The sequence below is a fragment of the Teleopsis dalmanni genome, chromosome 2 (genome assembly GCF_002237135.1).
Source record: "Teleopsis dalmanni isolate 2A chromosome 2, ASM223713v2, whole genome shotgun sequence".
In the NCBI taxonomy this organism is placed as follows: Eukaryota; Metazoa; Arthropoda; class Insecta; order Diptera; family Diopsidae; genus Teleopsis; species Teleopsis dalmanni.
Genome location: NC_051847.1, coordinates 103,992,106 through 104,010,354, shown reverse-complemented (window position 1 = coordinate 104,010,354; position 18,249 = coordinate 103,992,106). Strand labels below are relative to the sequence as shown.

The window sequence follows — 18,249 nt, the reverse complement described above, 5'->3', positions numbered from 1 at the left end:
TAAGTACGAAGTGAGACATAATTTTAAGTTTCAGGGTAATACCTTTTTAATTATACAAATTTTGTTAGCAAGTTTGAAAGCTTATTTATTTTTATATTTCCTTTTAGTAAAATAAACCACCTTCTTACAAATTGCAGAAAATTAACCTAAACTCAAACTGATTCCAACACAATTTAACAGCATTAAAAATGACAAAAATTTACGTTGATTGTTTCACATTTTAAGTTTTTTAGCTTAGTGGTTCTGAGATAAGTGTATTGAAAGCAATTATTACATCACTGCCTAATTATCCTATTAATACATTAAGTTTTTAAGACAGCTTTTATTATTCATACAGTTTCTATAACTTAATCACAATTTTATGCATATTGTCCATCGAAATTATATCTAGTTTTGTACAAACACAAAAATAAAATCCATAAATTTTTCAATTATATTAAACTAAATAACAAAACAATTCTTATTACATTTGATTTAAAGACGTACAAATAATGTCCAAACTATCGATCTTTCCTGTTAAAAGTTTGTCACTAATTTAATTATATGTAAGTTTTAGAAGAAAAAAAATTGTTTCTGTTTACTTCAAATGCAACAGTTTTTTTTTTTTTAAATAGCTGATAAATATTATATTATACATAACGTTATGTCGTCTCATAGCTAGTTAATAGTGCCGCATCAACAGGTTCCATACAACTGGGGCAGACTAGGTTTCGCATTAACCAGTCATCAATGCATCGGACGTGATATATATGCATGCATGGCAGATACCGCACAGCTTCATTTACGCAAAACTCAATCATGCATATAACACATTCTCTAGTTTTTTTCGAACTATCGTATGTACCTTAAATGTATTAAAGAATGTTAAAAAATAATTAAATTAATATAAAAATCTAGAGAAAAAGCAAATGTAAACAATATAATATACAATATACAATTTATAAGAATAACCAATAGTTAACAATTTAATTTTTTAACAAATAATCTAACTGTAATTAGAATTCTTTTCCAAAAATAGTTATTAAGTACAACTTAAAGTTAAAGTCTTAAGATGTCCTCTGAAAGCTATAAATTATTTCCAGCACCCATTTCAATTGTAATCAGGTTCTCTTATAAGTTTTCATGGACTAATAATTAATAAAATATAAAATTTTAAAAGTACATTTGTTACTACCTATTGGTAAATGCTGTATAAGTCCAATACGCTTTGCAATCTTTACTTGTTCCTCTTCTGTTAGGTTCGATGCTGGACGACTTACAGATGGAGACGGGTAATAAACAGGCTGAAGGATCTCCTAAAAGAAAGAAACAAAATTCACATTTTAACTGAAATATATAGGATTATCGTAAATATAATAATAATGGACTATCAATGGATAATAATAATGGAATAATGGACTGTTTACTTATTTTTATTTTAAAACATGCAGAACAAAATGCAATTTTTGTGTATAAAATTAAGAATTAAGTTAAATATTGTTAATTTGTATAATACATATTAACAGCTTACAGAATACACTGGTGTAGAAGCGTTTTGTTCAAAGTCTTGTCCATTACTGTTTTCACTACTTCGTAATAGTGATACATCATCTGAATTATTTATCTTCAAGCAATTTCCCATAATGATTATACGATTTAATTCTTGTAATTAATTCCATTAAAATAATGCTAAAATTGAAACTCTATAACATACAAATTAACCTATATATGCTTTAATCTATAAATGACACCCCGTTCCTCAATATTGCAAATATAGTATTTTCCTGCCAATAATTAAACAATGACTTTTAACTAAAGAAAACAAGCTGAAAAGCGAAACTAAATAAAAATAAATAACTCTCCGCTCTTAATTTTTACTCCATACATGGTCAGCACACTTTGCTTTAAATTTCAAATTACATCAGTGTAGTATTTTTTTTTAAGTCAAAGCATACATGGAGAATGGAGATTTTTGAAGATTAATGGCTGTGTGCGAGTTCGAGTAAATTGATAGTAAATTGAGGGAAATAGCAAATTATGTCGGTATGGCAGCGAATGTTATTGGTATTTATCAGAATTTCGAGTAGGGTAAATTAGGCAAATAAGGTATTACCATTGTGAAAATTGCATAAAATATTTAATAAATATATAAATAAATTTGAAAACTTTTAACCAAAAATAATAAATAAGTGCAAAAAATAAATAAATAAATATTTACATAAGTGTAGCGTAAAAAATCCATAGGAAATTTTAATTTATTTTACATCAATTTACTCGAACTCTCACACGGCTTATATAGAATAGAAACTTATTTGAGAACAACAACATCTAACAATTGCACTCTCAGAAATTGCATAAATACCATCTCAAATTATTCAAATACTTGCAATTATTTGCAAGTTCACCATTTTTAGGTTCGTATTCGGAGCGAATTTGTTGAATAGCGCACTGTTAAGAAAAATTTCATGGGCAATTTTTGTTATTTGTTTTGATTTTTTAACAAAAACACATGATTGCACTGTGCCAAATTTAAAAAAATAAATTACAGCCGAAATTATTTTTAAAAAGTAGTAAAATTCTTTTGCGGTAAGAATTCAATGAATTCTGTATAAAGTAGACTACAATTTGACTCGAATATTGAGCGACAATGGAGGATTTTTAGAATATATTTATTATACCAATTTACCAATTTCAGCTGGCATGCTATAGGGCAAGTAGTTTTAAATTGAATGGAGTAAAAACATTCGCAACTCAAATTATACGACGCCTGAGACAGGGAACGTCCTCTATTGAGACTTCCTCTACTGCGTTTTCCACGCACCGGTACAAAATTAGGCACCTTTCTAGTCCGAGCATTTTCTTTCATTTGCAGTACATGACCAAGACAGCGAAGGCGCTGAATTTTTATGCATTTACCTATATCAATGTCGCTCATCGTTCCATCTAATTTGATATTCGTTGCCAACGCGTAAGGGACTATAGATCTTCCGAAGAATTTTTCTCTCGAATTCTCTTAATGCCTTCTCATCACTGTTGGTAATTGCCCAGGCTTATAATAAAGGACTTTTAGAGCATGATTTTTGTTTGTTGAAAGGCTTTATTTCTCAATTGCTTATTTAGTCCGAAGTAACATCTGTTAGCAAGAGTGATTCTTCGTTGAATCTCTAGGCTGACGTCATTCTTAGTGTTTTCGCTAATTCCTAAATACACAAAGTCTTTCACAACTTCAAATAATTGTAAACAATGACATGCTTAAGAAATTTAATTGTTGACAGAAAGTACCCTGTTTTGTCCGCATTTACCATAAGATTCATTTGTTTTTCTAAGTTGGAAAATACCGCACTGACATCGCGGGTATCCAGTCCAATGATATTAATATCATCGGGGTACGCAAGCAGCTTTACAGTTTTGTAGAATATTGTGCCAGCGCGATTTAATACAGCTGCTCGGATCATCACTTCCAATACTAAATTAAAGAAGTCACTAATTCCAAATATGAAAGTTTATATTAATCGAGGAACTGGAGACTTGGGATTTCAACTAATACAGTTTCTTACAGGCCATGGATGCTTCTGAAAGTACTTATACCGATTCAGACTGGCGAGTAATCCAAATCTATAATTGTGCAAAATCTATTAATTACACAATAATTATTGCTTAATTGTGTGATGCGCGTTCATATGCATTTTGTGCTCTCCCTTTAACTTTCGCTCACGAAATCTCTGGATAATTTTACTACGAGTAATAATCGCAAATCCGGATATCTTAAGGATTAACAAAAAATTCCAATATTTTTAACTCCGGAAACTTCGTTGCTATCCGATTAATCGAATAGCTTTGGTTTTTAAAGTATCCGAATAATATGAATATAATGAATTTGAATATATGAGTAGTGCTATTCTATAATTTAATAACCCATATGTCATGCAACGATACTATAATTTATAACCAGAATATCGAGGAATGTATTCACAAGATAAAGATAGTTCTGAAACAAACTGCAAAATATCAAATAGAAGAAATGTCATTTTCTGAAAGAGAATACTTACTTTTTGGGTCATGCAGTTGAAACCGGTAAAGTTTGACCATGTCAAGAGAAAATACTTACCGTATGTAATTTCTTATTCTAAAAAACAAAAAAACCGCACAAACATTTTTTGTTTTAACAGGTTATTACAGAAAAAATATATAAGGATATGTATATAAGGATATGTACCTATCGCCCATTAGACGTGACATTTAAATTTGAAACATCAGTCTTAAAAATTAACTGAAGATATACATCTAATGTTTGAAAAACATCTGCATCTTGTTTTATTTTGGGGTAACGACACTTCGCTAAGAAACAGAAGTTTTTTCAATATCTTCTTGGTGCTCCTTTTAAGTTGGTGAAAGACTGCGCTACAGTTACTCAGACCGTTAAAAAGGAAAATTGATGAAAAATATCAATGACTCCTACACGGTAGGCACCGTGTACAGGCTTGCTGACTACTGGTTTCCTGCTCACTGTCTATGCAATGGACGGAAAGCCCGATTTTGGTCTGGCTCGTAAGTACAAAAAAGAACTACCAGTAGTCGTGCTGTCTTGTAGTCTATGAGTATGCATGTGTGTCTTTTTGGGTATATGTTGGAGTGAATGTGATTAAAATGAACGTAGATGTAAAGGTCCACTGGCTTACTGGAAAACAACATTTCTGATGAATCAAGATCGTCCTTACGTAGTGCAGATCCACAAATTATGGCGGATCTAGAGAGGAAAAGTCAGTGAAACCCGCACTCCTAAGTATTTGAACGACCATATGCAATGAATGAATGGCATTGCGTGAGTGTGTCTTAGAACGGTGAACTCCGGATACCTGACAACTTCCGGTTTCCAAAGTACAAGGGGCTATGCTTCAAGCGACACTTCTCTCCTATGCACTCGTGAGAATACGCATGGGTATTTAAAAAAACTTAACAAAATGGAAAACAAATACGGAACTTGGCACCAGAAAATCGTCGCATCATACTTATCACATGATGTAGGTAGTAGCAACCTCTCTATGCCTACTCCCATTATAACGAATAAATCGGCAGACAAGCGCGCTAACCATTGTGTGCTTGTTGTAAAGGCAAAAAAGTCTGAGGCAAAGATCAGACACCAAAAGTACCAAAAGTAATGTTCATTCTTGGCAAGATGGCTAGAAATGAAGCTGAATGCATAGTGCAGGCGTTTGATCGTACAGTGGTACGCGGCTACAAGGTTTTCAAGTGTGGCGACCAATTGCCCAAGGAATTTTTTGGTAACTACATTGTTAAGGTAAGTGATGCGTGGAAAAGTTTAAAGCTTAAGTTTATCTCAGCCAATGAAATTCTAAGACGACCCAAAACGGCTTGCATTTGACTATCAATCATTATAATTAAACACGGGAAAGTACTTCAACTTCCCCAGCGGCAAGGACGAGAGCACTTATAAAAAAATAAACCCAGAAAAAATAGAAACGATGCTGTTTACCACCATAATCAAAATATTAGCTTTCAGGTTGCCTTTATTAAACGGACAACAGTTGGAACTATCTGTAAAAGCCAAATATTTAGGAATCCTGTTGGATAGTAAGCTAAACTGGAAACCCAATGTCGATCTTCGAATCAAGAAAGCTTGTGTAGCTTACTACTCTTGCAAAAGGATGTTTGGCAAAAAATTGGGGGATGCATCCTGTTTTTGCACATTGGATGTACACAGCCATTGTACGTCCAATTCTCAGATATGGTGCTGTTATTTAGTAACCAGCTCTAAGTAAGAGCCATAATATTGAAAAACTCTTCATAATTCATAGGAAAGCATGAGTTGGCGTTTAAAGGACCCCAATAGACACCTTTAACGTAATGCTATCCATTGTTCATTCATAAATATTGTTTATAACAGCGTTGTTAGGCTGAAAGTGACAAGCGTCTGGTCGGTATGTACATATGGTTATAGAAGGACCCGTCGGACGCCCTTAACGTGTTGCTACCAATTAATCTTCCATTCATAAATATCGTTTGTAACAGCACTGTTAGAATGAAAGCGACAAGGGTCTGATTGGAATGAACATACGGTTATAATCAGATTCTAGGTACAGTTCCAAACAGTCTATATAGGATGACGTCGAATTATTTAAATCCGTGCTTAGACTTTAGAATGAATTTTCAGACAATATTCCCTCCAACAAACGAATGGAAAATAAAAAACTGAAGCAATTTACGATATCTTAATATATACGGATGGCTCGCAAATGAACTGCGAGGTATGAGCATGGATCTTCGCACCATCTGAAAGCATAAACAGTTCTCTTGGAGTACTTAAGAGGCCATTGTTTTTCAGGCTATATTTTAACAATTAGGGACGCATGTCGGCAATTTGCAACAAATGTAGTATTGCCATTTTCATTAACAGTAAGGCAACCATGATAGCCCTTGAATCCTTCATCACAAATTCAAAGATAGTGAAAAAAATGTAGAGAGACCGCGTAAACACTGCAAGGCTTACTGCAGTTCTTTCTGGTCATTGGTGTATAAGAACCCACATAGAGAAACTACGCATTCTTTATAATCCCCACTGCAGAAGTTGTGAAAGCCTGCAGGAAAAAGAAACCATAAACCACTTTCTCTGTGAATGCCCGTGTTTGGCGTCCAGAGGAAATAGGTTTTTAGGAAGATACTTTTTTTAAAGTTTATCAAACTGTTCATCGGAAAAGACGAAAGATCTGTTAAATTATCAAAATTTGAAGGGATAGATTTAGCTCAATGGATATTGCACCTACAAGACTTGAAGTGTAAAATAGACCCTCGAGCTGGAAAAAATATTTGCATGTTTAAACTGTTATTTACCGAAACCTTACCATGTTTAAAAAAAGATTAGCAAACAGACTATTTTATAAAAATCATGTGAGAGGTACTAAAAACTCGTCCAACTTAATGACAAAAATGTCTTACAAATTAATATCTCAAATATTAAACGTAATAAAATAAAAATTAATTATTTGGACACATATGTGGATCAGTGATATCTAAACAGACAATGGATATAAAAACTTCTCTCACAAAAGATCGTGAAATCACAGTTGTGTTGGCTTTTTGTGTGTCACATTTGTAAACGTGCAAAAATAAAAATTAAAATGCACTCGCACAGTGCAGTACGAACCTATTACAAGGTGTCAGAAGTGGGGTCCTGGTAATAAAAACATATGAGGATTGACCAGTTAACCGTGGCCAGATTAAAGGTGCTGCTTTAGAAGCTGGGGCTTAGCACAGGTGGTGCTAAGACGGGGATGCAGTTAAGGCTGCGTGAGGGCTGTATAACCCCACATATTTCCATATGTAGCTTTATAATTTTAAATAAAAAATCTCATCCTCATAACTGAAGTCAGGGAATCATACAGTTAATGAATATAATATCCTAGGGGAGATAATTTCAAATTTCTTCAAAATATTAGCATAAATCAAATGTTTGACTGAGCGTGTTAAATAAATTGTTCACACAGTGTTCGGTATGACGAGCATAATGAGATGCATTTTTATCCGGGTTAGAAGCAAAAAACAAAAATGTTGCGAAATTGACACTATGTCCTCAGCAAATTTTTTTATAAGCAAAATAATAATAAAACAGAAGCACTGCGAGCATAGATATTGAGCTGTTAACAGACTGAACATCTAAACATTTTACAAAGTAGACAACAAATAAATTGAACTATAACAAAAAAGGGCTCCGCTACCTATGAGATTGATATTAAAAACAATTTTTAAGATTTTGTTTTATCTGTGTATTACAAATACATATATAAAAACATTATATTGTATTAAATATTTCAAAATTACTGTTTAGCGAAATATGTTGAAAATTTTCCTTGAATTCATTTTAGTTTATCATTTCTTGGCTAATTCGGCTGACAACCAATCCAGTCCTTCATATAGTCCATGGCCTTGTGTTGCACATGTTGCTTGAATGTACCACTAAAAAATAAAGAACGAAAAGGTTAAAGGTATATTGTGAAATATAATATTTACTATTAATAATTATATAATATAATGAGTAAATGTTGTGGATTTCATAAATTTGTTCTCTAAACGACGTCTTTACAACAAACAAAGTTATAAAGTTATATTAAAATGGTCCGAAAAAATTCTTTGAAGGAATCTTAAGAAGTATCAGCCGCTCTAGGTGGTGGTTTCAATACGTTGAAGTTATCAGAAGAGTTAAAAAAAAATAAATTACACTTTCAGAAGAACAAATCCAAGAGAAGGTCAGATAGTGAATACATAATATTATCTAGGAGTTCTCACTTTTGTAAGTCAGATTTTAATGAATTCAACCGAATTTTCGAGGACCAATTTTTAATGCAGAATAAAGCACCATTGCAAAAAGCATCATGGTACATGAATTCCTTACTAAAAAAGGCTTTTAATTATGTATATACAATCAATAACAAATTATTAAATAATAAAACGAATACTCTCTAAACGAATGGACAAAGAAAAAACTTGTAGTGAAAACAAAGTTAAATCTAGGAATAATAAATAAAAGAGATATATTAGATCGTGATTGTTGTAAGCATTTGAAAAGATGTTCAGGTAATTTAGCATTAACCAAATTGAACAGGAACAACTAGACATGAATCTTTATGAATTGTTTAATGTTGCAACCTAAAATTGCAATCCTGAAACTACCTAAGCGATCATTCGTCTGAGATCATAAAATATCGCGTCATGGAATTGATTAAACTTTTTAACTTAGCAAAAGATACCACTGCTTTACCAACATGCAGCGAGTAACAACAGGGGTATATTTCGTTGATAGATTAAGACATCTACGACATGCGAATACTTTCCTAACTGCTTAATTTACATGATCAAAAGAATGAAGGTTAGTGTTTAGGAAGAAACTCAAACATTTAACAGAAGTGATGTATTTGATAAATGATAGCACCTGAGTGCATCTGAGTGCAATCATTTATCTGAGGCAAACCATTTACATTAATTTTTAATCTTCTAATTAGCAAAATAGTTGTTTTTTCTTAATATTAAGTAGCATTAAGTAGTATTTTCTACGGTCCAAGCGTTAATATTCACTAAATCAACTTCTAACTTAGATTTATAACAGCAGTAAAATCACAAGAAATATACTTTTGGGTGTCATTAGGATACTTATACAATTTAGCATATTTACAAATTTAGAAGACATCATTTATATAATTTGAAAACAAAAGAGGACCCAGAATTGACTGTTGCGGAACTCCAGTACAAAGAGTTTTAAAAGTCCAAAACTTATCCGATACAAAATAACTGAAGATAAATTTTGTTGCCGACTTAGAAAGAATGATTAATGCGATCAAAAGCCATAGAAAAATCAGGTAGACATAGATATGTGACCCAGATTTGATCATAGCTGAATCGAACATCCGTAAGCACTTTCAACATAGCAGTCGTACAGCCATAATTCTTTCTAAACCCAAATTGCAGAAGGAAGAGAAATTGAAAGCGATCCAGGTGACGACTTGCATCAACCATGATACTCTCACACACCTTCGAGAGGAAAGGAAAGAATGCTTATTGGGCGATAGTCAGAACATAGGGTGTATTCGATTTTTTTTTAAATTGGAATAATTTTTACAAGCTTCCATGCATTAGGAAATGTTGCAGTAGTAAAACAGTGATAGGAATAGGAAACACAGGATTGGCGCTCAAACTATTACCAACAGATGAAACAAAATAATCATTTGTTATTGGGATTTAAGGAAGACACAGTTGTGGAGCTTTTTATAATTCCCAGAGGTTTAATATTATTCCAAAAAGATTTTGTTTGCTGATTTGGTTTTCTAAATAGACGAGGAAGTTAAAATCCTAGCTACTTTAAATAGCATGCATTTGAATTTAGTTGGTTATTTCTTCGAAACAGCAAATAGGTTCGCATGAGACCGAATTTTCATACTCGCGACTACTCGAATTGTGTATAAAAAAAAATAATACGAGTATCGCACGAACAAATAAGGACTATCCTTGTATAGAAGGAAGTGAAAACAGGTGGACAACCGCAACAAGGCGGCACTAGTGACGAGTTCAAATGCTTTGTTTGAATATAAATTAGACATATATTAATAAGAAAGAATTTTTTGTTTTTTTTAATTAATTTGAAGTGTAGTGAAGAGAAATTGTGTGTACAATAAATAATGTAGAAATGTAATAGATGCTCTTCTTTTTCGTCCGGAAAAAGGACGCCCCCATTAAACCTCGCAACGCAGTACCTTACTACGATTTCGGGTTGGTCACCCTTAGAGTGTTGAAAAACGACACTCAAGACGGTCTGTGGTAACCTTGAGGCCACCTCTGAACTAACCTCCGATAACGGAGCTTCGGCAATCGCTAATCAAAACAATTTCAAAAACTGAAAGAGCGACAGAATCAGTAATTCTGGAAATTGGTTGGCTTCTCTTTGACTCCCTGGATCTCCATTAATATGGGCAAATTTACAGACTCTATTTCGGTGCATGATCATGTGTTTAACATACAGAGGAATGTTGAAGTAGTTGCTGGGTTTTCTAGTTTTAGTAGTAAGCTGTTATTCAAAGCCTCCTTAATTTGATAAGTAAGGTTCTGCATACATTCTTCCAGGTCCACTAAGATTTCGGGTTGGTTCAACACACCTCCAACATCTACCAGTGAACGTGATAGTCCTAATGTTTAAGAATCAGTTCTCTAAAATGAATAGTACTGGCTTATGATCCGAGTCCAGCTCGTCTAAGAGTTAAATATTTAGTAGGTATGTATATGTGTTTATATACTCGGTCTGACAGTTTTAGAAACACGTTTTTAATTCTTGTATGTTGTTGGATGTTACTTTTATACACTATAATATAAATTTTGTTAACTTTTTTTTAAAGAGTAAAGTGTATCTTAATTAATTTTATTTAAGGCAGCTAAAATTGAATTCATACAGCTTTCACGTTTGTTTTCTTGGTCTTTTTTGACATTATTTGAGGAGGTTAACTAAATTCAACACGTCTTGAAATTATTGTATTGAAAGAGCAATGAATTATGTTATAAAAAAAAATTTTGTGTTTATGTAGTAATATTAAAATTTAATAAAAAAAATATTGGCAATCAATATTATTTATAATTTACAAACAAAATTTTAATAAAGACTACTGCTAGACACCGTGTGAGATATTTTGATTTCAAAAATAAAAGTTATTCCTAATTTTAATATTTTTAAGGCAAAAATAAAGTGGTTTGTGCGAGTTTTTGTTTTTTCTTCTTTTTTTTGTGTTTTTTGTTTAATTTTAAACTTTACTATTAAGGATGAAAGTTGTTAAAATGATAACTATATACTTAAATAAGAGTTTTGACTTTTTGATGCCGTTTTTGAAATAATTTAAGAGACAATTTTAATCAAATAATCTTCGAAACTTACATGACGTTGCCTTAACTGATTCAAACGCAATTTATCGGTAAGTTCAGCTGCACTCATAGCATTTGGTAAATCTTGTTTATTGGCAAATACCAACAATACTGCATCACGTAATTCATCTTCTTGCAACTGTAAAAGGAATATATTAATTAATGAAAATACATTTTAAATATTCTATTACCATGTTTTGAAGTTCTCTTTCTGCTTCGGTAATGCGGTCTCTATCATTGGAGTCAACTACAAAGATAAGTCCTTGAGTATTTTGGAAGTAATGACGCCATAAAGGTCGAATTTTGTCTTGACCACCAACATCCCAAACAGTGAAGCATATATTTTTGTATTCTACGGTTTCCACGTTAAATCCGATTGTTGGAATAGTTGTTACAATTTCTCCCAGTTTTAATTTGTAAAGTATTGTTGTTTTGCCTGCAGCATCTAAACCAACTGAAAACAATGGAAAGGTAATAAATGCATCAAGTCAAAAAGTATCTTCCTAATCACAATTATCGATATTATCGTATGTGCGAGGCTAAAGCAAAAAATAAGTCACAATACAGTATTGTATACATATTGTAATTATTAGTTACTTAAACTTAAAGCCGGCTTTTTTGTATTATGTTTTATTTAATTAAAATTTTATATCCATAATTCTGAATCATTTTGGTTCTACTTGATATTGTATTTTTGTACATATTTCGCACAGAAAACTAATTATTCATTGAAATTATTTATTTTACCCATTAAAATGCGCATCTGTTTTTTGCCAAAGAGACGTGTCAACAAACTTGAAATTGTCAAACCCATAATAAAGCTTATTCCTATATCAAATTACTAATTTTATTTAAACTTATCTTCGGAATTTGTTAGAATACTAATGACGGCAATTCTTAATCGCAGTAATAAAACACCAATTCGTAAGTAACACGTCTGCTTTGTTGACAAAGAAACATTTTGGATGTGCATGAAAATAGCTCCGACCATAAGTCAAAATGGAATTGGAACAGTCTTCGCCGCATGAGAACTTCAATATGTATTAATTTACGAAAAATTTATTCATTTATTAACATTTATGCTGGAAATAGCATATTTCAGTAAAAAAAATCAAATAATTTGCTATGTATAACCATTTTTCATCTCTAATTGGCCTAATTTACAGGGAAAATAAAAACTAAAAGTCAGGCAAAAAAAGGTTGAAATAATATTTCGTTGAAATTCAAATATAAGTTGAAGGATATCTTTTCAGCAGTTAACCCGTCCATATAATTTTTCATAATCCATTTGCAAAGCGGGTAAGCTGCATCATCAATAATATAATAAGAAAGTTTAAGAAGTGTAGCTGTAACCCTTTCTGTTACGAAAGTCTGCAGCAACGTTTTGCGGTTGTGTAATTGGTACATGATTGCTATCTATAACACCAACAATGTTTGGCAATTTAAATTTTTGTTCAAATTTCGAGTCTGTGCGTTACGTTTTAATGCATATAGCTAGGATAATATTTTGCCGACAATTTGTAATCTTACTCTATGCATTTTCAAAATATTTAAAATCAAAATTTTTGTTTACTGTTTAACATCTGATTGAGTGCTATCTTAAAACCGCACATGAATTAAAATGTGCGGAAACACTCTAAGAATAAATTTTAAAATAAGTTTTAAAACTGATTTTAAGACTCGCGTAAACGTAGTGAATATCTTTTAAACTAGAAATGTCAATTTTTTTACGTATGTCATTTTGAAGAACATAATTTAACGTTTAATATTTATAACTTACTTAATTAGATTTGACACAGTATTACCACGATAATGAAATGTCATAATTAAGTTCTAATTAATTTATACGTAATTACTTAACCAAAAATTATAAAAGAAAAAGCCCATAACAGTATAAATTTTTTTTGTTTTTCCAAATGCAATATTTTTATGATGAAATAATCATCTTCAGAAAATGGAAAATAAAATTTTTTTAAATTACTAATAATTTACTAATAACTTTTATAGAAGACATACTATTTATACAAAATATCTTTCATTAGATATATAAAAATCTTTAAAGGAAACATAATTATTTCCTTTAAAAATAATCGAATGTTAAACATCAGTAATTAATAATTTTTTTAAAATCTTTTATTTCACTACAATATAAACCAAAAGTCAAAAAAACTTGAAGTAGAAATGATTTTTAGAACAATATTTTAGCAATAAAAATTTTAAATAAATAGAAGATAAACATTAAATATTATTCGCAAAATATTTTATTAATAAGTACAAGTTTTTCACAAATTTTAATATATATTGTTTCACGCACAAATTAACGACTTTAGCAAACAACTAATTGTTTGTTGCCACACTTCGGAGCTGCCGGATAAACCTAATATTACATTTTTAAAGAACATATATGTATTATTTCTTTTTCTAATATAATTACAAGTAAACATAATTTATGTTATATTAAATAAAATATTACGTTTTTATTTATATAACTAAATTCGAAAAAAAAACTTACTGATGTATATGATATTGTGAATTTTTCTTATATATTTCTTATTCTGCAGCTTTAACAACACTATTGCACAAAATTTTATTTTTGCGTTTTCTAATACTGAATCGCGAACACATGGTTTATTAAATTGATTTGCTTTTAATATTTTAATACGGAATTACAATTTTGTTAAATTATTTTAATTATTTAGTTGACTACAGTACTGAGTTTTCACATAACTAAATTTATCATTTTATGGACTATTCGAATCTATTTAAATCATTTCTCGCACCATTAGTATAATCAAGTAATTCGTTTTTGATTCAATTAATTTCGTTTCTCAACACTATTTATTTATTTATTATTTTAAATTTTTCATTAAGTATTAGTTAATTGAAATACATTTCTCAGTCTCAGACTGTAAAAGAGTTACACCCTAAAATTTTCTGGAAGTTATATTTTATGCAAATAACGCTAGTTAACAGCCAAAAATTTTCCAAGACGAGACTTACATTTTCTGTAGTAAATTTTTTGTAGAACTTGAAAATCATAATGATTTTTTTTTATTGTGTGCGAAAAATCGTTATTTTGTTTTGTTTCAAAACATCATTTTTCACATGTCTCCATAATGTCTTTTGGTGCAGCTACTGCATACAGAACGCGGATTTCATTAATTTATATTTATTTTGTATTTAAATTATTGTGGTAAAAACAAAAACTTGCCTTTTAACTTAAAATATAAGAAAAATGTTGTTGGAAGTAACTATGAAAAGTAAATAATTGTGCATATAATTCCACATTTATTTTTGTTATTATTTCGTATTTTACTTTTTAATACATTGTGAAATTATAGCAAAAAATAAATTGAATTGTCAGTGCAACACTGAACAAAATGTATGATTATTATACCATACATTGCCCTCGATATTATTAAATTTGCAGTTATTTAATAATATCTGAATAACAATAATAATAGTCCATAATTTAATTAATCAACGAACCAATGTTCTTATAAATTAATTTTCATTTAAATTTCGCAATGGCTAAATGCTTTTTTGATACAGATATGAATATGAAATTTAAATTATAATTCCAATTGATATTTGTTTACAATTTTAGTTTTTATTTTCACATTTCAATGCTTTTCAGCATTATCCACATCGCCGGATAAATTTAGCGAAGAGATTCGCATGATTGCTAATTTTCCTAAAATAAACAAATAAACAAAGATTTTTACGAAGAGATTGGAGTCTAAGCGATAGCGATTAGTGAAATCGGCCTGCAGTACTGTGTCTACATTAAGTTAAAGCTAAAACATGTACGAATATTTTAAGATCCATAACGTCTACGTGACAGCCAATTAGTTTAGCTGCTATAGTTAAAAATGTACTGATAAAAATTAAGAACTATTAAACACAGAAATATTAAAAAAAATTTATTTGATTGATCGTAGAGACTGTTTTAATACTAATATTTTTAATTTTATTTTTAACTTCTAAATAATTAGTTCTTTAAATCACATCAGCACTAACCAATATCTGTATTAATGAGTCTAATACGAAAAGAGTATAAGTAAGTATGAGGACTTTCAGTTTTATGTACAAGTCAGATGGCGTTAAGGAAACAAATAAGAGAGTCAGAGTGAATATAAGTGTCAGCAAAACTCGAGCAGAACTCGAGCGTTAAATAGTCATTGCAGTTATTTGATTTGAGCATAACAACTAGGCCTGATATTCTACATTTTGTAAATAAATTAGCGAGATGCCCTCATATTAAATACATCCGGTAATTAAACACATCCTGCGATACTTGTTGGATAGTTCTAATTTAATTTAGTATTAAAACTTTCTCTCTTATACCATAAGAGATGGACAATGCACAGGTTACTTAGACGCTGATTGGGAAAGCAATTTTCACGATAATAATTCATCTGCAGGATATAGCATTTTCCTGTGATATAGCAGCTATGCTATTTCATAGGAATTTAGAAAGCAGGATAATAGTCAATATTAAAGCTGTCATGAATGGTTTCCATGTACTGTTTCATTAACATACATTCGAAAAACAATAAAGGATGGTGAAATAATTATTTGCTATTGATGAGATAATAGCTGATATATACACTAAGAGTTTGGTTAAGACTAAGCATTACAAATTTGTTTAGAAATGAATATTGAAGAAGTATAATTTGAATATTAATTTTGTGTTGATTTGTAAAAATACAATCGCGTTGAGGAGTGATGAAATTGATTATCTTATAGTGCACAATACTACGTAGTGTGCATATCTTCTATATGATTTATTGTAATTCTACTTTTAGTCATTTTGTAGCAATAAAACTAATATATTTCTTTACAGAAAGATTAATATTGTAATGGAATTAGGCATGTCAAGCTGAAATTGAACATAATTTATTTTCCAATTATTTTGCATATATTAGTAGGAGAATAAGTTAATAAGAGCTGTAGATATCATTGGAAAAGATTTATTTAGCAATCTAACGGTACGAATATTATGAATAAAATCAATAACAGACGAAAATTCACTACAATTGGTGGCAAAATTGATATTGTCAAAGAATCCTGTTTTAAAAATGATTAAGCTTGGCGATTTAAAAAACTCGCAGTTGAAGATTAATTCGTCAACGCCCCGAATTTAAAAATAAGAACCCTCTTAGAAATCTTCGAGCTCCAATTGGAATAGATATCGGCGACTAAATAGTAGAGTGTTGAAGATAAAATAGTTGCATTATTCACTTTGATAGAAGGTTCCGTAGCAGATGTATTATAAATCATTCCGCGACATGAAAGGGATAATTAAGTTGCATTCCTAGAAAGGCATTAGAAAGGCATTTTGGGAGTTAACACAGGCTATATATATTTAAAATCGAATTACAAAGTCAATACCAAAAATCCGATGAGTCCCTTCAAAATTTCGTTGATAACTGACGCATTTGCCAAATGTAGATCCATCGGTAGACTACATCGGGTACGTAAAAATACGGATTTACAGAGAAAATATGGCGTTGCACTGGCACTGCCTAAAATGAGATTTGATGAAACGGTTTCACATTCACCTTCTGAAAAAATTGCATTACTCGAAACTAAGTCCCAACACAAAGTTAATAAAATGAAAATTGAGAGGAATATTCAGTGCAAATTCATAATTTTGATGGAGGAAGCCTTACACGAGAAGTCATTAAACTGAAGCGAAGCTAGTCGAATGTAAGAGAGATAGTTCCTACAGCTATTTGCGCTAGAGTGCCATTGTCACAAGAACAATCTTTCAGTCAACTAAACTGTGAATAGTCGTTAATTAATGCTGACTTTGAATAATGTTGCGTCATATTCAATTATCCATCCTGGCGTAATGGAGGGAACAATCGAACCATTATCGGATTTCAAACTTCAAACAGCAACAGGAAAGGAAACTCAATCGTGTGTACCATGGTTTCGATTAGCACTGTGGTGGAAGTCCACTCGTTTATAGTGGCTCATTCATGTCTAAACATGGTTTGATGATAGATTTTAAAAAGGACATGTTGTCTCAGGAAGTATGGATCGTGGAGGTTAAGGCTTCCGCTGCAGTGGTTGGGTGGGCAAAAGTAGTAGAGCAACCAGTGGCATTAGTATGAATGAATTAAATGAATTTAAAGCACCAGTAACACTAACACAATGTCACTCTGTGGACACTGTGGTACTGTGTGGTAGATTCGAGATAAACCTATCACTAATCAATATGATAGAATAGAATAGAAATAAGCGGGGTACCGACTCCTAACGGAGCAGAGTACCGTCACCATATTTGTTCTTTTGTACTGCTACAGAGCCTAACTGAACAGTAGACATTCCACTCTCCGAATGAAAGCGAAAATTTCATCCGCCAGGAGGTCCTGATGTCAGAAGGGGAAATTAATTCTCAATCCAGTGACCTTCTCCTGGTCTGGTTCAAGGCTAAAGAATCACACAGATTATGAATGAAAGTCTCATCTGCTTCTAAGCAGATTCGACAATCTATCCCTTCGGGCAGACCCATTTTGTTAAGATGATACCGCAGTTCATGGTGACCCGTTAAATATTCCGCCAGCAGTCAAGTCTGTTCTGCTGAAGAATGATACCTGACCGTAACTGTAGGAATGAACCAGCTCTTTCACCTGACAGTTACTTGGAATGTTGTGCTAGTAGCAACTTTTTTAAATTGAAAGGCACAGACCTCAAGAGCATGAATCTCCGCTTAGAAGACAGTGGACAAGACTCTTGTGTTAGGACCAAATATCCATACACCAATTCCTTCTTTAGTTTTGGAACCATTGAAATCACCTTTGGTTCTAAAACCATATACCATAATCCCAGTTCAATCGATCGGGAATG

The 18,249-nt window shown here is 31.4% G+C and overlaps 2 protein-coding genes across 3 annotated transcripts; both read right to left on the bottom strand.

Annotated features, from left to right (window-relative positions):
- Window positions 1-93: 93 nt before the first annotated feature.
- LOC119678333 (RING finger protein 11) lies at window positions 94-1,803 on the bottom strand. 2 transcript variants are annotated; one of them, XM_038090104.1, is made up of 4 exons: window positions 1,694-1,803; window positions 1,511-1,641; window positions 1,175-1,295; window positions 94-844 (listed from the first exon to the last, which is right to left on the bottom strand). In XM_038090104.1, the coding sequence occupies exons 2-4, from the start codon at window positions 1,619-1,621 to the stop codon at window positions 642-644; spliced, it is 435 nt and encodes a 144-aa protein (XP_037946032.1). In that variant the 5' UTR covers window positions 1,622-1,641; window positions 1,694-1,803; the 3' UTR covers window positions 94-641. The 2 variants fall into 2 exon arrangements, with proteins under 2 accessions (XP_037946032.1, XP_037946031.1); XM_038090103.1 differs by having other exon boundaries at window positions 1,511-1,801.
- A 5,939-nt stretch (window positions 1,804-7,742) lies between these two features.
- Window positions 7,743-12,355, bottom strand: LOC119680902 (ADP-ribosylation factor 2). The gene is made up of 4 exons (XM_038093923.1): window positions 12,139-12,355; window positions 11,583-11,845; window positions 11,405-11,530; window positions 7,743-7,950 (listed from the first exon to the last, which is right to left on the bottom strand). Exons 1-4 carry the CDS (start codon window positions 12,203-12,205, stop codon window positions 7,864-7,866), a joined length of 543 nt encoding a protein of 180 aa, XP_037949851.1. The 5' UTR covers window positions 12,206-12,355; the 3' UTR covers window positions 7,743-7,863.
- Window positions 12,356-18,249: the final 5,894 nt, after the last annotated feature.

Coding starts and splice junctions, on each gene's coding strand:
- LOC119678333 (XM_038090104.1), bottom strand. CDS start 1,621: ATGGGAAATTGCTTGAAGATAAATAATTCAGATGATGTATCACTATTA. Junction 1,296..1,510: donor CTTCTACACCAGTGTATTCT/GTAAGCTGTTAA, acceptor TCTTTCTTTTAG/GAGATCCTTCAGCCTGTTTA. Junction 845..1,174: donor TATACAGCATTTACCAATAG/GTAGTAACAAAT, acceptor AATACATTTAAG/GTACATACGATAGTTCGAAA.
- LOC119680902 (XM_038093923.1), bottom strand. CDS start 12,205: ATGGGTTTGACAATTTCAAGTTTGTTGACACGTCTCTTTGGCAAAAAA. Junction 11,846..12,138: donor ACAGATGCGCATTTTAATGG/GTAAAATAAATA, acceptor CATTGTTTTCAG/TTGGTTTAGATGCTGCAGGC. Junction 7,951..11,404: donor ATCAGTTAAGGCAACGTCAT/GTAAGTTTCGAA, acceptor TTTATTTTTTAG/TGGTACATTCAAGCAACATG.